Source organism: Sinohyriopsis cumingii, chromosome 3 (genome assembly GCF_028554795.1).
Source record: "Sinohyriopsis cumingii isolate HCF-2022 chromosome 3, ASM2855479v2, whole genome shotgun sequence".
In the NCBI taxonomy this organism is placed as follows: Eukaryota; Metazoa; Mollusca; class Bivalvia; order Unionida; family Unionidae; genus Sinohyriopsis; species Sinohyriopsis cumingii.
The window spans coordinates 16,703,843-16,725,141 of NC_142963.1; the positions used below are offsets into that span (position 1 = coordinate 16,703,843).

Genomic DNA, 21,299 nt, shown 5'->3' on the forward strand with positions numbered 1-21,299 from the left:
TATGTATTTAGACCTAGTACAAGTATGAATATCATTCCAATATGTACTCCAAGTTCTTTTCAGTGAACAAACAAGTTATAAAAAAGTAGTAAGCAGTTCGAACGTATAGCATTTTTATGTCATACATTTATATACCGTTCTTATTAAAATGTGTATCAGAGATAGTTCGATCACATAAACATATGGTGATATTGTGTATTAACACAAAAATAACTTTCATTGAATAAATTTAATTTATTTAGCTAATTAAAGTTGAGTCTTTTAAGCCATATTAACAATCACAACCAATTCGGAATCTCATTATACTGAATTATGCATTTTGCATTTCTTTATAGGAAGATACTGAGGATCTCAAAATGATACTGATTTCATACTGGTTTAATACTGGATTTATGAAACGAGTGGAATAATGTCCAGATTTCGCCAGCCTTGGCAAGCAATAGGTGGATACTATTCAATGAGTTTCAAGAAGTTTCATAAATTTAATATTAAAATCATTACATATCTGATACTATTTTTATCACAGTTCTATTTCAGTGGAAATTATTGAGAGAGAGAGAGAGAGAGAGAGAGAGAGAGAGAGAGAGAGAGGGGGGTGGGTGGGTGGGAGAGAATTAATATTTCGTTCATTCTGGCTGATATACTGCACGCTGCGTTTGTGATGCGTAAAAATAGTGCCAAACGAAGTCGCACAAGTATTAATGCGTCAAAGTAGATTATACCATTTTCACAAATTATAAATCAAATAAAAAGTGTTCTTCCGAATAAACAGAACATTTTACACACACAAAATCATTTTTTAAACAGAATGTCCAATTCGTGTGTTGTTACAGTTAGAGTACAGTAGGCGATCCATATTTAATGTGATGTGTCAATTTCACAAATAAACATCATACGACGAAAGGAGGAAACAGAAAGTTCCATATGTACCGTATGTATTTGTGACCGGATATTGCATTTGTTTATTTGTAACAGTAGACTGCAGAAGACATAAACTAATTTCATATTTGAGACCGAATTGCCGTGTAAATATGTTGTTGTTGGATGAAGTTCTATCAGCTGGGAGGCTAGTATTTGTCCATCTTCTGTGAACAGAAGTTAGTTTATTTAAATCTATATGTCAATATTAAAACCAACCTTGTATATAGGGTAGACTCCACGTTACATGGATTAAACTCATCCCAACTTCAACACTCGCTATCAGCTGAACTACACCCTTCGTTTTGCTTGTTATTGTTGTTATTGTCTTGTGATTTGTTGCCATTGTTATAGAATTATATGCCATACATGACGAAACGAGCCCATGTGGGGTAAATTCGCCATATTTAGACAGACGTGACCTATTTTCCACAACTCCCTATGGGTATTCGATACTATTAAGATGTTAGTAGTCAAATACCAGATGTTAAAGGTCATCACTGTCATTGACAACAGAATAAATGAATTCGTCTATATGAATCAAATAGTAGAAAACACGAAATCAATATTTAATTATCTATCAATTTATCTCAAGAAGAGTGTAGCCAGCCTGTAAAAAATCTGCTATTCCTGCAGCAAGAATTGAAATTGTCTATTTACCAGTCGTAAACCAATAAATGCCTGATGCGCTTTGAAACGCATGATCCTTCTATTACGGGTTTTGTTGTTGTTGTTGTTGTTGTTGTAGGGTTTAACGCCATTTTTCAGCACACGATAGGCTAAACTTGGCGGCCAGTATTAATGGTGGAGGAAGAACCCGGGAAATCCCCGGAAAGAACCACTGACCCTCTAGAAGCTACTGGCAAGCTTTCTCACATACCCACATTAGCCGAATCCAAGACTCGAACCTACGCAGACAGAGGTGAGATGGCAGTGATCCGTAACGGAGAGCGCTTTAGACCACTCGGCCACTCGGGGCCCCTATTACGGCTTTTAACAATGATCTTTCGAACACTGACTTCAGTGAAACATTTTAACTCTATTGATTGGTAATTCGATTGTTATTTGTTATGTCGTAACTGACAGACATGAAAAAATTAAAATATCTTAACTCTGTAATATCAAGAAAAATAAAAACAAACATCATATATATATATATATATATATATATATATATATATATATATATATATATATATATATATATATATATATATATATATATCTCTATATATATATAATCAGTTGAATAGCTGATTCATATTTCATATTATTTTTGCTCGCATCAATAGAGCTAAAAAGTTTAAATTCATGATCGTTGAAATTTAGGTGCAATAGTATTAACTTTGTATGATTAATATTTGTACGATAAAATATTTGTCTTGATCTAAAATCAATAAGGAAATCAATATGGATTCATTCATTTATGTTACAATCCCACGAATCCACCTTGTTTCGACTAACACTTTATAACCACATGAAAAATATAGGTTGCTTTGATTTTTAAGTGACTGTTAAGTCTCACTTAATTACCCTTATGGTTAGATAGTCTGTTATCATTATCAAAATCAATATCAAAACCAATATTAAAATCTATATCAAAACCAATATCAAAATGAATAACGACAAAAACACAATTTAGATGCATAGTCTTTAGTAACTTTAGACGAAATGCAGCAATTATGTATTCGAAAGGTTTGTTTTTTAAATAACGTACTGAAAAGCTAGATAGAACAGAAACTAAGCCGGCATGTTATTTACCGTCTATAATGGTTTTGGCATTCAAATAATTATCATCATTATCATTATCGTTACCAGAAGTATCAGCAAAAAAAAATTCTCCAGAAGAAAATAATACACAATTTGCTTACAAAATTAGAAGTGAACCGTTTTCCTTTATATTTTCTCAGGAAATGAATGTAAACAATACGTTGGCAAGCATACATGCATAAACATCAATAGATACATGCATATATATATATATATATATATATATATATATATATATATATATATATATATATATATATATATATATACGCACGCACGCACGCACACACACACAGAGACATGCATACATCATACTTACATACATACATACATACATACATACATACATACATACATACATACATGCATACATGCAAACATACATGCAAACATACATAGATACATACAGTAAGACAGACAGACAGACAGACATACACACATACACACATGCAAACATACATGCATACATACATACATACATACATACAGACAGACATACACACATGCAAACATACATACATGCCTACATACATACATACATACAGACAGACAGACAGACATACAGACATACACACATGCATACATACATACATACATACATACATACATACATACATACATACAGACAGACAGACATACACACATGCAAACATACATGCATACATACATACCTACATACATACATACATACATACATACATACATACATACATACATACATATATACATACATACATACATACATACATACATACATACATACATACATACATACATATATACATACATGTAAACATATGAGCTGAAACAAATTGAGTAGTTTTATTAGGTCTGAAATACGATAATTACGGTTACTTACCTGGACCAGTCAAACTGGATATTGATTTTTGTTACACGACTCGTGAAACAATTGTGATTTTTACGAATGCACTTTCTTATATTTATAGGCTTATAACAATCATGTGTGTTGCGATAACAGTTGCTGAATTTATTGTTAGCTGTAATTGTTTCTTTTTTGTTTTGTGAATTATTTTTGCCTTTCTTAGTATATGCTGGTTAGAGTTAATTATACGTATAGCAGGGCTTTATGCTGGTTAGAGTTAACTATACGTATAGCAGGGCTTTATGCTGGTTAGAGTTAACTATACGTATAGCAGGGCTTTATGCTGGTTAGAGTTAACTATACGTATATCAGGGCTTTATGCTGGTTAGAGTTAATTATACGTATATCAGGTTTTATGCTGGTTAGAGTTAATTATACGTATATCAGGGCTTTATGCTGGTTAGAGTTAATTATACGTATATCAGGGCTTTATGCTGGTTAGAGTTAATTATACGTATAGCAGGGATTTGTATGCCATATTAACATGGTCACAGTAACTGTGAAAACCATTTTATGTGATCGAAAAGATTTTGCAAGATCCGCGGCAGGCAGTATTTATTGGATATTGTTTACAATCTAATCGTTCTGAAATCTACTAAATATTGTTATACATTTCCCTAATAATTCCAATATTTTCTTGATCTTTACAGGCAAAGATACAGCGGTTAGTGATGAGACAACAGGCAGCCTTGCCAAACCGATAAGATATCACGAGTCACATTAATACAATGTATGGACACAAAAATAACAGCTATGAAAACATTACTTTTGACCCATGTGAGACTGATTTTGGAGGAATGGAGGTGTTTCTGCTCTTGATGTATTCCCTTGTGATTCTCATCGCTGTTGGAGGTAATGTCTTGGTGTGTTATATCGTACTGGTGCATAAACGAATGCGAACAGCCACCAATTTTTTCCTTCTCAACTTAGCTGTAAGTGATATCACAAAAGCCATAGTTTGCATTCCGTTCACCTTCGTGGCTAACATGATAGTTCCATACTGGCCATTTGGGTCTTTCATGTGCCCATTTGTAACATACATGCAGGCTGTAGCCGTATTCCTAAGTGCCTTTACTCTTGTTGGGATGAGTATGGATCGTTATGTTGCAATATTGTACCCTCTTCGCCCCAAATTGACTATTCGAAAAGTCATCTACGTCTTGGCTTTAGTATGGATTTTGGCCCTAGCTGTACCATTGCCAACAGCCGTCTTCTCCGTAATTATCAGTCCATTCAACACGAGCGAGGACTGTCAGAAAGGACTGTGCATGGAACTCTTTGAGTCCGATAATCACAAGTACATCTATAGTATGATGATCATGTGTTTGCAATACTTCGTGCCATTAATTGTGCTCATGTTCACCTACACCAGGATAGGATACATTATCTGGCTGAAAAAGATCCCCGGCGAAGCCGTTAAAAAGAGAGACGACAAGATTGCATCATCGAAAAGAAAGGTGCAGTACATCATTTTACACACGTAACAAGGGCGAAAATTATGTTGTTGTTGTTGTTCTAGGGTTTAACGCCATTTTTCAGCACAAGATAGGCTATACATGGCGGCCAGTATAACTGGTGGAGGAAGAACCCTGGAAAACCCAAGGAAGAACCACCGACCCACGAGAAGCTACTGGCAGGCTTTCCCACGTACCCACGCTACGAAAATTATGTAAAACCTACTCTAACGATTCGTTAGTAAATTATCGTATATCAGATTCTACTTTCGGAACATATTTCTAATAACTTTACGTTTCTCCACCACCATATTAGTCATAATGAAATATTGTCTTACTCTTACTCACACTTCAAACAGAGCCCAAAAATTTTTTGCAATGGTGGTAAAAGTAATAAGTCTACTACGTTGTCGGACGGGGTCTCACATTACCCACCCACCCCGGATTAATTTGTGGGACCTGTATAGAATTCCAATATTAAAATTGTCCATATATTTAACCTCGGGGTAGTACTATAGGGCCAAAAGTGTCTATAGTGTCAAACGTTTCATGAGGTCAGACGGGAATGGTAATGCTCTAATAAGGAAACAATATTTGTTCAACAAAAACTCTACACATCTCTACAATCTAACACAGCAATTATACCATCCATAAACACTCACGTCCCCAATACAAACCACATATACTATCCAAAATACGTTTCAAATCCAACAGAACACATATATTGTCCAAACAGATCACATATGGAGTTGATCACCTGCTTTTTCTGTACTATCCAAACACATCACAAGTACAATCCAGCACCTGCTTTTATTTACTATCCAAACACATCACAAGTACAATCCAGCACCTGCTTTTTATTTACTATCCAAACACATCACAAGTACAATCCAGCACCTGCTTTTTCTTTACTATCCAAACACATCACATGTACAATCCAGCACCTGCTTTTTCTTTACTATCCAAATGCATCACAAGTACACTCCAGCACCTGTTTTTTTATTAATATCCAAATCTGCTCTCCAAAGCCCAAACACCCCAACCGTCCAAGGAAAAGATTAGGAAGTGTTGTTACACATGCTTTCACAAACATATACTATTACACACAGGGAATGGTTAGAAAGTGCTCATAGACAAACAACTATACCATAACCTACAAACATACTATCACACACAAGGCTAGGCTGTGTTTATAGACACTCTATTACACCCTACCTACATACAAACATACACTTCAAACGAGATACAGGGAGCATGTTTACACTTATATACATCAACGCAAAATTATTTTTGGCAAATAATATTTGTATTTTTCTTTTCTATAGATCTCAGTGGCTTTGAAAATGGCTTTTGTTTCTACTACGTCTGTCCTTTAATGATTACACCGACCTGGTTTAGCACTGCAGGAAGCACATCTACACTCTAGTTCATTCAGCCTTCTTCCACGATGTCTTTGTGGAGACTACAAACTTACACGTAGATTCTCTGGGCTCCTTCTACTCCTATGGCATCCAGTATGGATGACCCAATCAACTGAATTATTCCTGGATAAAGATCCAGTTCGTATTTAAGCAGTGGAATTGCCTATCTTAGTGATACTACTATTTCACTCATATCTACTCTGGTCACTCCTCCTTGACCTTGAAAAGTTCCTCTTCCACTGCCTCTCTAAGATGCTCTTTACACTTGTGAGTTAAGTCACATTGCTGCTGACATTCTTTTGATCTGAGTGAATCCATTTCCTCTATCTGCTCTAGGAGGAACTCTACCCTCTCGATCAAACTGAAGGTTTTCCTCAATCGCACGACTTCACAATATTGGACAGTTGTAATTATTTCTTCTTTTTGTTTCCTTTTTGCTAATAAGACACGAATTGATTCAATTTGATCATAAATCAACGTCGTGTTCTTCCATTCGGGCATGTACGACGGGTTAACTCTAGTACCGCTCCATTATTATTTTCTCGCTCTGGTTGCGCAGCATACTATGCATTGAAATAGTGTGCACTCTGCGCACTAATTAATTTCTCGAAGGGTGGAAGTTTAGCTGGCCCAACTAACTATCACTACTCAGCACGCATCGTTAGTAGTGAAGTGGGTCATCCTAGCGTCAATGGGAATTAGCATTACAGAGACCCCTGAGTCACTCTAGCGTCAAGGGAAAATTGACATGGAGAAAAATCGTGGGTCACTCTAGCGTCAAGGGGAATTTAACATGGGAATAAATCGTGGGTCACTCTAGCGTCAAGGGGAATTTAACATGGGAATAAATCGTGGGTCAATCTAGCGTCAAGGGGAAAATTAACATGGAGAAAAATCGTGGGTCAATCTAGCGTCAAGGGAAATTGAATATGGGATTTTTTTAATTTTTTTTTTTTAAAAAAATTTTAAAAAAAGGGGTAGGCAATTGAAAGTCATTCTCTTTTCGAGAAATGTGGGTGGCCCTGAAAAGGGCCTTTGGTTTTTCTTCTTCTTCTTCTTCTTCTTCTTCTTCTGCTTCTAATTTCTTCTTTTTCTCCACCAACTTCTTATTTTCTCTCCTACACTCTTTCTCTTCTTTTCTTTCTTTTTTTTCTCCTCCTCTTCTTTCTTCTTCTCTTCCTCCTCTTCTTTCTTCCTCTTCTCATTTTCTTCTTCGTTTTCAATTTTTTCGTTCCATTTTCTTATCCTTATCCTTTCCTCTTCATCCTCCTTCTCCTCCTTTATCTCCTTCATGACACCACTTATTATGTCCTTTACTTTTCTTAAATTGTTGATCTCCATCTTTACATGATGGGGACTATAGGAATAGTGGTCTTCATTGAGTCTCACTAACATCTGCTCCATCATTCCTAAATTGTCCAAAACGTCTTGTAATTTTTGCATTTTGTCAAGGTGGTTCGAAGGCATCTTCTTTTTTATTCTTTGTAGAATGGTTTGAAAGACGAATGCGGTGGGTTCTTATACGAAAAGCGCGGACGTGAAGGAAAACATCCCCCTGAAACATAAAATTGATCTTACCTAAATCATGACCAAACAACGCGCGGACGTGAAGGAAAACATCCCCTACTTTTCTCATTTCATATAATATACTATCCACATAAGTGAAGCAACAATAAACAAACCCCAAATCTACTATTTACACACGCAAATCATTAAAACAAAATCCATAATCTACTATCCACACAATCGTACGTGAGCGGTTACAAAACCCAAACTATACTCTCCACATACGCTAAGAAACAATAAACAAACCCATAAAATACTATTCACACAAACTTACGTGAACAGTTACAAACACAAACACACAAACACATACACTCACATTATGAAAAAAGAGTCAGTGTTTATATTCACACTACTCTACCTACACACATTGGCAAATTGATCGTTATTTCTTTTCTAGAGTATTGGGGTAGCCCTGAAAAGGGCTGTTTTTTTTTTTTTTGGAACTTCATGGACACCTGGTTAATGGTGGCACTTCCAGGCCTGGCACCACATACACATCTTGTTCTCCAGTTGCTTTTTACTTTTTTTGGGGAGAGAGCAGAGGGAGGATAAATAGCTTCAGAATCCCAATTTTCGGTCTCTGGGATTCTGAAATTTCTTCTTCTCTCCTTTTCCTCCTCTTCTTTGTTTCCTCTCTCCTCTTCCTCTTCTTTGTATCTTCTCTCCGCCTCTTCTTTGTATCTTCTCTCCTCCTCTTCTTTGTTTCTTCTTTCCTCCCCCTCTCTCATCCTTCCCTCTTCCACAATGGCTTCCGCAGCCAGTTCGTTCAACAGGCGCCTGGCATATTCCAGATGCACATGAAGTTCCAACAGTTTCGCTAGTCTGGTGTTCATTTTTGGTGTTGATCAATCAACAAGGGTAGCTGGACTGCCGAACGAGTTTCAATTTATACTAAAAGTGCGGACGTGAAGGAAAACATCCCCCTAAAAACATAAAATTGATCTTACCTAGATCATGACCAAAAAACAACGCGCGGACCTAAAAGAAACACTCACTCACTTTTTTATACTACCCATTCCTATTCTAAAATTTTTTTTTCCTTAATCACTTCAATATACTATTCACATACGCAAAGCAATCCAATAAAACCCCAAATCTACTCTCCCCACACCTCAAACAGCCAAAAAAACATCATTTTAATCTACTATCCACACCAACGTACGTGAGCACTTACAAACACACAATCCCATACACAAACACATACCCTCGCACTATAAAAAACGAGTTAGTGTTTATATTCACACTACTCTACCTACACACATTGGCAAATTGATGGTCATTTCTTTTCTAGAGTATTGGGGTAGCCCTGAAAAGGGCTGTTTCTTTGTCTTTTTTTTTGTTTGCTATGTCAATCTTTTTTTAGTTTCTAAGAATGCGACGTCCTCTGAGGATAGGTCTGCTTCTTCGGAAAGAGAAGAAGAACTCTTTGGTGTCGATACGGCAGTCTACAAAGCCTCTGTCAGGTTCAGGTTCCTGTTGCTGTTGTTGTTGTTGTTGCTGTTGCTGCTGTCTCTGAAGTCTGTACTTCTCTGTCCATTCTTCTTTTTCCCTGTTCACTTCTTCTCTGAAGAGCTCTTCTATCAGGTCTTCAGTGACTTTTAGCATTCTCACATTCTGTATCTCTTCTGGTTTCGGTATCAGACTGTGTCTGACCCTATGCAAATTCACGTAGGCTTCGTTTAGCTTAGCTAGTTTGGAGCACATCTTCGTAGGAGGATGAGTCGACAATGGATGGTTAGACTGGAAACAACCCGGTTCTTAAAGTCAAAGCGCGGACGTGAAGGAAAACATCCCTCTACGGTTTTCGAGCCGCAACGTTCAATGAGTGACATGAGAGGGATAGTAAGAAATTAAAGAGCATCAATCAAACATTCTTATAGCCAAACAAAAGACAAAGGCATTTTTTCAAAACACAACATTTTTTATTCAATAATCACTTAACACTAAACAACAACTCTAACATTTTTTTAAACAATAATCCAACATTATAACATCAAACATTTTTTTTTTTAATTTACAGTCTACTTTAAACAGGGCTGACAACGTTGTGAATGAAATTGTGATTTCCACTGTTGGAAATCATTAGGCCATTGATGGACACTACGTTTCCTAGCTTGAGACAAAGGATAAGCATACTGGTCACAGAACCATCGATCTACTTTCACATCATTTCTAGAAGAAGAACGAGGATCAAAATGAGTCACTAAATGTTCTAAGGAATAGCCCAGGCTGCGATGATGCAGAAAATACACACAGTACTGTCCACACACCAAGGAATCTGTGCCTTGTAATTTCACATTATTGAATCGGGTGGTCTGAGCATTTCTTCTCATAAAGTCAATGATATCGTCTTCCAAAGAGGGCAATCCGTACGAATCAAAATATTCCACACATCCTTCTTGAGGAAAGTAAACTGCTGCCCAGTGGGTTCCTGGGAGATGACTGTCGTCCGTGTTGATCACGTAAGCTTGATGGTCTTGAGGTTTGCGATGAGGGAGTTCATCTTTAGCACAGACGACAGGATTCCAAGAAGCCGTATACGAACTGTGGTTCAAAAGGTAATAAAGTTCCCAGGTATCCATTTGTGTGTGGTTCTTTTTCTTCTTCTTCACAGGTAATAATATGTCATCAATTCGATCCTGACTTTTTACTTGAAAATGTCTGACAAATAACCGTTTCTTCGTTTCGTCTCCTCACTCTGATTCACGAGAGCTTCGATGCGATCGATCTCTTGAGTGGTTAATGGTGGACAAGAATGTTCACGCAAGTCTTTATACCACTGATGCCACACGTCTTCGTCCGAGATGAGACTCCAAGCTTCGTCCAGGTACTCGTCCAATTTTTCTTCTTGACTCAACATCAGGCATTTGTCGTGTTGAACTTGACTGGGATGATCGTTTTGACATCCATAGCACTCTTTCTTGATCAATTCCGTCATTTTTTCGACCAAGTGTTTGGCAAAACAGCAGACTAAATGGGCTTCTTGTTCTGGCCATCTTGACTTCATCATGATCACTTCTTTTTCCACGGTCTCCTCACATTCCATCTCCAAAGTTTCTCCACTAGGTAAAGAGGGATAACAGTCTTCCATGGCTTCTAATAATCTAGAATGACTTCTCTCAAACTGTTGATTTCTATCGTATTATCAAATTCAGCATACAGGATGACGTTCACCGTCTCTGTTAGATTTGTAGTAAACTGAATTTCCACACGAATCTGGCCAGATTTTATAGGGTGGAAATGTCCCTCATAGCTGCCTTGGTCTGGAGTGAAATCGAAAGCCCACAAAGCGTAGCCTCCTGCGTAATCTTCGTACGTAATACCGTGACTGGTGTTGGTTTCTAACTGTCCCGTAGCTCCGTACAGGGACAAGTACGATCTCAAGTAATTGTTCTGGGTAAAGTTAGGCTCGAAAGGTCGGGTACACAAGGTCTTGCCATCACGACTGACTTCAATCTTGGACTCATTGTTATGCTTAAACTCAAAAGGATTTTGATCGTGGGTTCCGTTGAAGGCTGCATTCCTGACGATACCAAGGATTAAACGCTTGGGTAACTGTCCTTGGAACAGATGATCTTCGATCATGGATCGCTGTCCAGTGGGAATGGTGAACGTTTTCACTTCTACACGTCGGATTGGATACTTGGCGGTCGTTCTGCTCAACGTCTGACTTACGTCGTTTCCCACTTTAGGTAACACTTCCACACGACGCACGTAAAGTCGGGCTTCTTGAATGATAGTTTTGTATTCATTGGCATGGGCCATCAAATGGAAAGTGGCACTGCTACGATTCAATCTCAGACGGATATCCACCCCGTTGAGCAAATACTTTTCTTGTTGTTGTTGTTGTTGTTGTGGGGTTTAACGCCATTTTTCAGCACGATAGGCTATACATGGCGGCCAGTATTAATGGTGGAGGAAGAACCCGGAAAACCCCGGAAAGAACCACCGACCCACGAGAAGCTACTGGCAAGCTTTCTCACATGCCCACATTGGCTGAATCTTTGACTCGAACCGCCGCAGACAGAGGTGAGATGGCAGTGATCCGTAACGAAGAGCGCTTTAGACCACTCGGCCACTCGGGGCCCCCTACTTTTCTTGTAACCACATGTCCAAATGCAAACGACCCATCAGTTCTGAACTTCGCCCTTGCAGAATTTTCAGTCGTCGAGCTATATATCCCACATTGTGAGGATTGTCATCTTCTGGTGCAATAGCTAGGTCGTTAAACGTAGTTGTACCCGCTGTGTCAGGTTTCCATACTACGCAAGCATCCAGATGAGTATTCTTGGCTTCTTTTCCGTACGTCAAGAGATTTTCCAGGTAGGCGCGATAAGGGTAAGTATCCATGCTGCTGCTGACTAGTTTGTTATTCAAGTACAAGTCCACTTCGCTGAACAAGGAATGCATGAAATTGTTGACAGGAGCTACTCTAGCATCGCCTCCTGGATTGGTGTTGTCCGTTTTGATCACTTTCACTTTCAAATACAGGTAACTGCTATTCAGATCGATGTAATCTTCGTGCTGTCCTTTGATTTCAAACTCGATGGGAGCTGAATCTGTCAATGAGGAGACGGGATGAAATTCCACCCACTGGGATTCTTGCATGGTCATCATGGTGGGGGGCATGGCAAACATATCCAGTTCCGACTTGGAACAAGCACATGACTGTCGGTGCATCATTTTTTTCTGTGTCTCAATAATCGAAAACGTCTAAGTCTCGAACGGTTCTTCTTTTCTTGGCCTTTCTAGCTTGAAGTCTGGTGAAAGGGTGTTTTCTTCGTCGTCTCTTTCTGCCTTGTCTTTGCTGAATGCCTGACTCGGTAGCGTGCAGGGCATTTATAGGTGTGTCTCGTCGGCCCAAAATGTCTTTGCCCGTTTGCAGCAAGACATTTTTGCCTGCCCTCATGAAGGCTTCTTTAGGGTTTTGTTTGTCGATGATGACATTTTGGAGAAATTCTTTGCCTTGTGTCAGTGCCGCATCTTTCAAGGCTTGCAATCCTCGTGTCACCATCGGTTTCAAGACTGGAGCCACCGAACGAAAGGCCGATTTTAACATATCTCCTAAACCGTGTCCTCGCTGTCGAGCATCCCCTCGGTACACTGGATACATGACTTACGAGTTGTGAGAGAACCGTTTTCGAAAATGGAGTTTCACCGTGACTTTTTCTTTGGTGAATGGAATATTTTGTCCCAGATATCCTTTTATAGCAATGTTGACCGTGTCCAAATAAGACTTGCTGACCGGCAAATAATGAGGATGGACAAATTCGCGGTGAACGTGGTAAGTGTTCCCACCTTCCTCGTCATTGGTCGTGGTACTATCCACTTTGAAAGGAATGACACGCAGTAACGGTACGGAGGTGTGTCCCACCACGTTGTACTCTACCACATCAGAGTACACAAACATCAAATTCAGTCCTTGGTTCAGTTCTACCGGGGCACGAAATAACCTGGCAAAAGACTCGTTGTCGGAAACGATTGGTAATTCCTTTTTCTTCATCATGGCCATTCTTATGTTCATGTCTCCGCCCAACATGTCAAACAATTCAGGACAAAATAAGAAAGACAGGATTTTACCCCCCTCAGGAAAAAATTTCATCAGGAAGCGACGAGCTGATTTGTCGTATTCCAGGGTGACACTTTTTCTGGCAAGCTCCAAAGCTTTCAAAAACACGACATTAAACCTGGAGGCTATGGTGCTGACCAAATGTTGACCACAAAAATAATAGCCTGGGGGAATGAACAAGTGGTAGGTCCACGTTTTAGTTTTTTCATTATAGGTTTTATTGTCATATTTGACATTCTTATCCAACTCCTGTTGCATTTGCTCGTCATGAACCTCAACATCAAATTTATTATTTTGATTGGCAATGACATTGAGGACTTGGGTCGGGTGAATGATTTCCACTAAAGCCACTTCCCAATGGGCTTCATGATCTAAGGGGATGGCTTGAGGTAATTTGGCCGTGTAACAGCACAACGTGTTCTTGGGAAACACCTCTATGGAACTGTCACTGGGTAAGGTTAAGTAAAATTGGTTTTGGTGACTCATAATTCCAGAGTTCTGTGGCTATCCGAGGGGTTACTGGACGTCAGAGGCGTGTCTCCGCCCAAAACGGGGTTGTTGTTGTGGTTGTTGTTGTTGTTGTTGGAGTGGTGACTGGCACTGGCACTGGACACAAGGTTCCCGTGGTTCCCGTTCGAAGAGAATTTCAGGGAGGGATTGGGAAGCAGGTAACCGATGCAACTGCTCAATAAAATGGTCCACAATTGTTTGTCTCCTTGTTGCAAACTCAAATTGGCAATGGCTGCCCCGATGACACAATACACCACGAAGATTTGGTAGAAAAAGACGTTTTGCGTTTTAGGCACACGTTCTCCACACCACACCCACAAGGGTTGCTTTTGTAAATCTTGCACAGAAGAACTAGGTGAAGGAGTGGTCGACGTAGCTGCGTCTGTGTGAAAGGGCACGATGGTCACTTCTTTTTATAGTCGATGACTTGCGAAGCGTCGATCCAAGAATCAATACTGGGTGGATATCCTTTCCAACGTACTTTGACTTCTTTGACACGTCGTTTGCCCACTTTACGAGTTCTGCGTTCGAGAATGCTTTCGATGTCGTACACGTCGTCTTCTTTTTTGGTCACACGTTGTAACTCGGGCAAATAAAACGTTTCTTTGAGCACTTCTCCGTTCATATCTTCCAATTTATAGACGGCAGGATGACGGCCATGCACTCGTCCAGTGACGCGAAACAATTCGGTCGTCCAGTTAGGTAAGTAACCTTTGTCGAAAGTGCGTTTGGTTTTGCCAATGCGCACCCAATCTCCTACGGCCAAGTCTCCACTTTTCTTGGGGACAGCCCTCGTCGGGGACGTACCAAACAGGCGCTCAAACACCAACACTTCGTTCTCAGGAGTCACGTCTTCCGGGGCACGTCCGATGCTTTAATGGTAAGATTGGTTGTACACTTGCACCAGGTGCGGTAAGATGTCGATGTACTTCAGAGTGTGGTGATGTGTAAAATATTTCCACATGCGTTCTTTCAAAGTGCGTTGAAAACGTTCCACGATGCTGGCTTTGGTTTCGGGATTCTCGGTGGTAAAAAAAATGAATGTCACGTTTCTTTAATTCTTTTTGGAAAGCTTGGTTCAGAAATTCGGTGCCTTTGTCCGTTTGCCATCGAAGAGGGTGACGACCGCTTTGTTTCAACACCCGTTGCAGGGCTCGCACTAACTCGCTGCTGGATTTGGAAGTCAAGGGCACGACCCAGGCAAATTTGGAAAAGACGTCGATGACACAAAACAAATATTTGTAGCCACGATTGTAACTGGCCAAATGAGAGACATCGGCTACATCGGCTTGCCATTGATGATCGATGCCTTCCACTCGGGTGCGACTTCTGGCAAACTTGCGTCGAATGGGTTTGTGTAAAGTGTAGGTAGCTTGTTCTTGTAACCATCGTTGCACTTGAGGTAAACGGAGACTTTTCAGTCGAGTTTTGGCAGCACGATACAATTTTTGAACTCCTGCGTAACCTGTAGGATGCGAGGGATCGTAGTAAATGCTGGCTAAGACTTTTTCCATTTTTTATTTTTTTGTGTTGGTTGGTGTGTTAATAAGGCACCCACTCTTGGAAGATGCAACTCTTTTTCTCTTGGGGTATTTTCTTGGATTGCAATGCTTTGCGTGTGCGACCGGCAATAGGTGTTGAAGAGGAGAATGTCTGAGCGGGGGATATCGGTTCTTGTTTCACTTCTGTCTTCACTTTCTTTTTCTCTGTGATGAAGAAGGGGTGGCCATCATCTTTTTAATCCATCCAATTCTGGAGGTAGGTGGTGTTGTTAACTTGCGTACTTTTTCCGGTGGAGTTTGAAACCCTTATTCTTCTTCTTCTTTTCCTTTTTCTGTCTTGGTCACTGGTAGTACTGGTACTGGTACTGGTACTGGTGATGGTGCTGGACTTTTCATCAAGGTCTTAAAATCTTTCAGAGTGGGTAGAGCTGTTTCGTCTAAAGCTTTCTGGTGAAAGAGTTGCAGTCGTTGCAAAAGTTGACCGTACTTTTGCGATTTTTCTGTTTCGGACAAATCTTGGCGATCCATCAAGGACTGCAATTCGTGTTGTAACTGGGACATCTCGCTCAAATTGGGATTGGGAGGTAAATGCGGGGTGCGTTGTTCTTGCCACCGACGGTATTCCATCTATCGTTTGTAAGGTACTAAAGCTAGTTTTCGTCCTTCCATGGGGTTGTCAAGGGTCGATTCTGAAATCTTGGGACTTCTGAAGGCCTTTTTATCTTGCTCCCACCAGTCCTCCCAACATGGTTCCAAAGACTCCTTTCAGTAAGGGGCCTAACAAGAGAGGCAAAATGCCTCCACGTTGGACCAACATCTTCTTCTTTTGACGAATGGGAATTTTCTTTTGAACCATTTGGCGAAGAACGTGACGATGTTTGCTTAAGCATTGTTTCTGGTGTTTGGACAAAGGGATCGTGCATTTCAAGACGTTCAAACAACATTCGCACACGGTATCGATGACCTCTTTGGAGGCCGATTGAATGAGTTTTTTTCGTAGAGGTGGAGAAGCTTTGGACAGGACAGATAACATGTCCCCATGTTTGACTAAACGTGGTGGTAGTCCTTTTCTTTTCTTTCCTTGGGGTTTTCTTGAGGGTGACATCTTTGAGTCTTCAGGAGCACCAAAAAACACTGATACCCTAGACATGGTCACAGGTCTTCCTTATACTGGAACGCGTCGCCACTGATTGTCTTTACGTCGTATCAGTTTGAGGACAGGCATGACACGTCGTGCAGGGGTATGCAACGGACTAAATCGAGCCAGTTCTTGCTTGGACAAATCCAGTAAACTTTGTAACATGCCCGATCTTTCTTGGACTTTGATTTTGGGAGAAGGTACTTTGTGAGCAGCAGCCACTGCCACTAAATTGGAGGGTCCTGCCACTGGGGAAGTTCTTTTTGGGGTCATTAACGGAGAAGTTCTTGGTGTGATCAACGTCTCCAAGTACTCTTCAGTTCTTGGTGTCATTAATGGAGAAGTGGATGAACGTGAGGCTGCCGGAGACACAGTCACTGCCGTGGCAGGTCGTGGTTTGCGAGTGTAAAGTTGCGTCCTGGCCGAAGTGCCTCTCTTGCGACTAGTTTTCTTGTGTGGGCTTTTCTTTTTCTGGGGACTTTTTCTCTGTTTCTTTTTCCGGGGTGGTGTCTGGTCAGAGGAGGGTCCAGCCGCTGGAGAAGTTCTTCTTCTTGGGGACCTGGTCTTTTTCTTTTTCTTCTTGGGGCTTCGTTAGACTTTTTTCTTGGGGATAACTTTGGGGGCATTAGGATCCCATCTTAAGAGAGAGCGAATGATGACCCCTCCTAGAGTACCGTTCCCTCCAGGTTTCAAAATGATTTGTTTTTTGGTTTGAGTGTCGATGCGGGGATCGGCCAGTTGGATCAAAGCGACTTTGTTTCGATCGAAAAAGCGTTTGCTTTGATGAGGAATCTGAATGATTCCTTGTAGTATTTGACGTGCCGTCACTGTGAACCATCGTAAGACTTCTTTGAGACTAGCTTCTAAGACACGAGCTCGTGTTTGTGCATTTTTTTCTCGACTGATGCCATACAAGGCACGAATCAATTTGACGGGAAGATGCGACTGAAGGGACGTCATGTTCACACTGTGTGAGACAGACGAAAAGGGTCTGAGGTTTTTATAGATTTTTTTATGTGGAGTGAAATTAAGTCGAGGACGGAGACGTGTACAGGACAGGCCCTCTGTCTTGGCACCAGTGGTGAAACAAGTGGGTACGAAATCGCAAATCCTCGGGGGTTGTAGGTTTCAAATCGACGAGTAAATAGGCATGTGGCGTTTGAGTGGCATCGTCGTACGCCTGAGTCAGCCAAGGCGTTCCTAACTGTTTGGCTAAGACTGGCACTTGCGATTTATCTCGAGGGCTTTTAAACAAGACCACGTAATGCGCTTTGAGACTGATGGTGCGATGGGCTTTACTTTGTTGAAACAAATTTTGGGTGATGTAAACGACTCTGGCATTACGGTGATGCCCTTTGCGCGTGAACCAGAGTTTAATTTCTTCTTCGTCTTCTCCTAACATGTCGTCAAAAATGACCAAATGGGTTTGACGGGAGTCAGAGACGATGCCGTCGTCTTCTTTAGGAATGCCTTCCACAAACACGATGGAATCGCCTTGACTTTCTCGTAAGAGGCTGTACGCCGATTGCCACTCTTTGTAACACCAAACGATCCGCTAAGGTGGCCGATCGATCAAATGATGTTTATGTTCGATCAAACGTTTGACGAATTCGGTTTTGCCTGAACCGCTAGGTCCAGCAATGAGCATGTTAAAGGGATGGCGAAGATACAAAGCCTCCCAACTGGCACGATCTAAGTGTTCGTCGATGACTTTGACAGTGGAGGAAGAGGGAGCAGAGACAGCAGAGGTAGCTATAGTGTGAGAAATGTCACTTGTGACACGAAAACAAACAAGACAAGAGTTTATATACTTTTTTCAGAACACGTTTATTGAATGTTTCAAACATGAATACGAAAGACAAAATACATAAAAGCCAAAGGCTTAAGTACAAGAATAAAAGGCACATGATAACCATTAACGTGGAATAAAAACAAGTGTCTGTACAACAACATGTTTTGGGTAAAGTTCTAACCAGTTCTATAGTAGGGGGTAAGGTCACACAAGTGTCCTCTCGAAAGGGTCTTTCAGGCCTGTCCACGACAGTCCCGTCCTGGGTGACGGGTTCTTCTGGCACCGTCACTAACACGGGTTGAAAAGTAACTTTTTTCCTTGAACAACTCTCGTGCATACTGGGCCACTTCTTGGGTCCAAGCCTAAAAATCCCATTCAGGCACGGACATCTGTCCAATGGGGGTGTAAATCACAAGCTACACACACATCGTCATACACGTCTTGGGTAGCTAAAAGTTGACGAATCTTTTTTTCCCGTAGAGGTCGAGAAGTATCCAGATGAAAACGCAAGGCTTTGAGCAAAAGGAGTTTTTCGTGACCATTTAAGGCCATGGGGGTATGGTAAGTACTGTTCGTAAAGAGTCCACAAGGAATCGGCTGGTAAACGAAATCCCAGAAAACAAGTCACTAAGACACACACCACTTGTCGACCCAAATTGAATGGATACAGTTCTTGTAATAATCGATGGCAAAGATCCACGGTTTGAATATGGTCATTGAGTTCCTTCCACGGAATCTGTTGGATTACATGCGATAAAAGTCGCGGCATGGCAGCCTGTTTTTATAGTCTCTTTGTTTCGGAAACAATACACGTACTTTCTAGCCAGACATCTTCGTTCTCCAGTAGGGAATTTAAATGTTGCATACTGTAACCGAAACGTCAGACTTCGTTTAGAAGTTTCCTCTTCCGCTAAGTAGATTCCACGTAAAATATGTCTGTAATCCTTTACCTTGTCTTCCTCAATGTGTTGTACTAGGTGAATCTCGAAGTAACCAAAATGATCAACACGTGGATCATCGAGGGCCTGGAAGTATTGAACAAGGTCTGACCACTGAAACAATTTCTGACGAATCAGTTCTCTTATACCATTCAGGTACAAGTGGTTAAAGATCTGGTGACGTCACGGATGCAATTGTTCTTTACGTTTGACTTGTATTTTGACCAGCCCTCGGTAAATGCGTTCTCTCAACTCCACAGGCAAAGCACGAATGTTCTCGTGTAAAGTATCCATGAACAGATTATGGTAAGTTACTTCAATGTCTCGGTCCCACTAAGGGTAAGTAATGACAATTCGGTGACCATCGATCATGTTCTACGTAGGCTGAATCCGTACGGGGGGTAGACGTGAAGGTGAACATTCCCCTTTAAAACGAAACCCAGTAAAATGTCCAAGAGGACGAGCGGCATCACTTTCGCATCCCTCAGGTTTGACACGCACAGCATCACTTTCCATAATAGGGGTAATGACACTAAAGTTCCCATGATGCTTTACGGAATCGCTAAGGTCACAACGTACAGCATCGTACCCATCGCAAGGCTCACAATCGCATTCCACTTCAGAAGCCTCACACTTGAATTGTGCCTTTCTAAACAACTTGTTTTGTGTTTCTCTGAAAGTATTCATCTTGTTCGCTCGGTCTTGGTAGTCCCAATGAACTATCGATCTTGACCATAGCCCCTTTTTATACTAGTCGCAATGCAGTCTCCAGCTTGTACATCTTTCCTTTTTTACGTTTTTTATGTCTTGTTTTGGAAGGTACCGTCTCTAAGGTACCGTCAACATTATACCGTAGTGTCATGGGTGGAAAGGACATAGAAAGGTAAGGGCAGTGCGGAGACCATCGAGCATGTTCCAGAATAGCTGAATCTTTATAGATACATAGATCCATTCGTAACTTCAGTCCGCAAGCAAAACACTGTACTTCGTATCCCAATCCTGACTCAGGTCCCAAGTAGACAAATCCTGTTCTAGCTAAAACATGCGAAGAAGGTAATCCTTCCCTATCCGTAGGCCATTTCTGAAACGTGTCCAAACGACGGGCACAATCACAATAGTCAGGTAAGAAGACTGGAAAATGGTAGGGTTTTGAATTTGGAGTTCTCATCGGGTTTCTCACTCGATTCTTGCTGTGGCGAAGTCATCTTTCTGGTGGGTGACTATCCTCTTACAACCAATGTTTTATACCAACGTGTCCATGCGGCAAAGTAAAGTGGTTGGGTAGTCGCACTCGTTTCTGGTACACGATTTGATAGACTTTTTCCAAGGGTCGACTGACGATGTGGTGAGTGGGTAAACGTACAATCTTGTTCGGTTGATAGGTGGTCACTTTAAAGTTTCCATCCTCTCCCGATTGCAAGGCTTCTTTCAATACCCCAAAGTTCACCACACGACTTGTACGATAATTCAGAGTCAGACCTTTCACTTTGCACGTCGTGTGCACTTCTCCTTGTTTGTCACGGTATTCGTAGCCGTAATTTTTGGGACCGCCACTGACGAAACTTAGAATCTTGTCGTAGGGATGCTCGTCTGTCCAGGCTCCTAAACGGTCTCCTTCGATGTTAGGGCGCTGTTGACTCGGGTGATGGATGTAAATGCAACTGTCCGTGTCAAAGTACAGGACGCGTTCCCCTAACAGTTCTAAAGCTTCGTACAATTTTAAGCGAGCATGGGCTGTCACGTAAGCCGCAATGATGACATTTCCAAAATGATCGTCTTGTACAAAGTCCAGATCTTCTTCGTAATTGACCAAGATCAAATCCTCACGAACGACGTCC

The 21,299-nt window shown here is 40.9% G+C and overlaps 1 protein-coding gene across 1 annotated transcript in view; it reads left to right on the top strand.

The window, feature by feature from the left end:
• Nucleotides 1-4,299: 4,299 nt before the first annotated feature.
• LOC149802487 (RYamide receptor-like) overlaps nucleotides 4,300-21,299 on the top strand; it is a 53,388-nt gene continuing 36,388 nt past the window's right edge. The window contains exon 1 of the mRNA XM_089951523.1: nucleotides 4,300-5,028. Coding sequence (XP_089807649.1) covers nucleotides 4,300-5,028 — 729 coding nt within the window. The remainder of the gene's footprint in view (nucleotides 5,029-21,299) is intronic.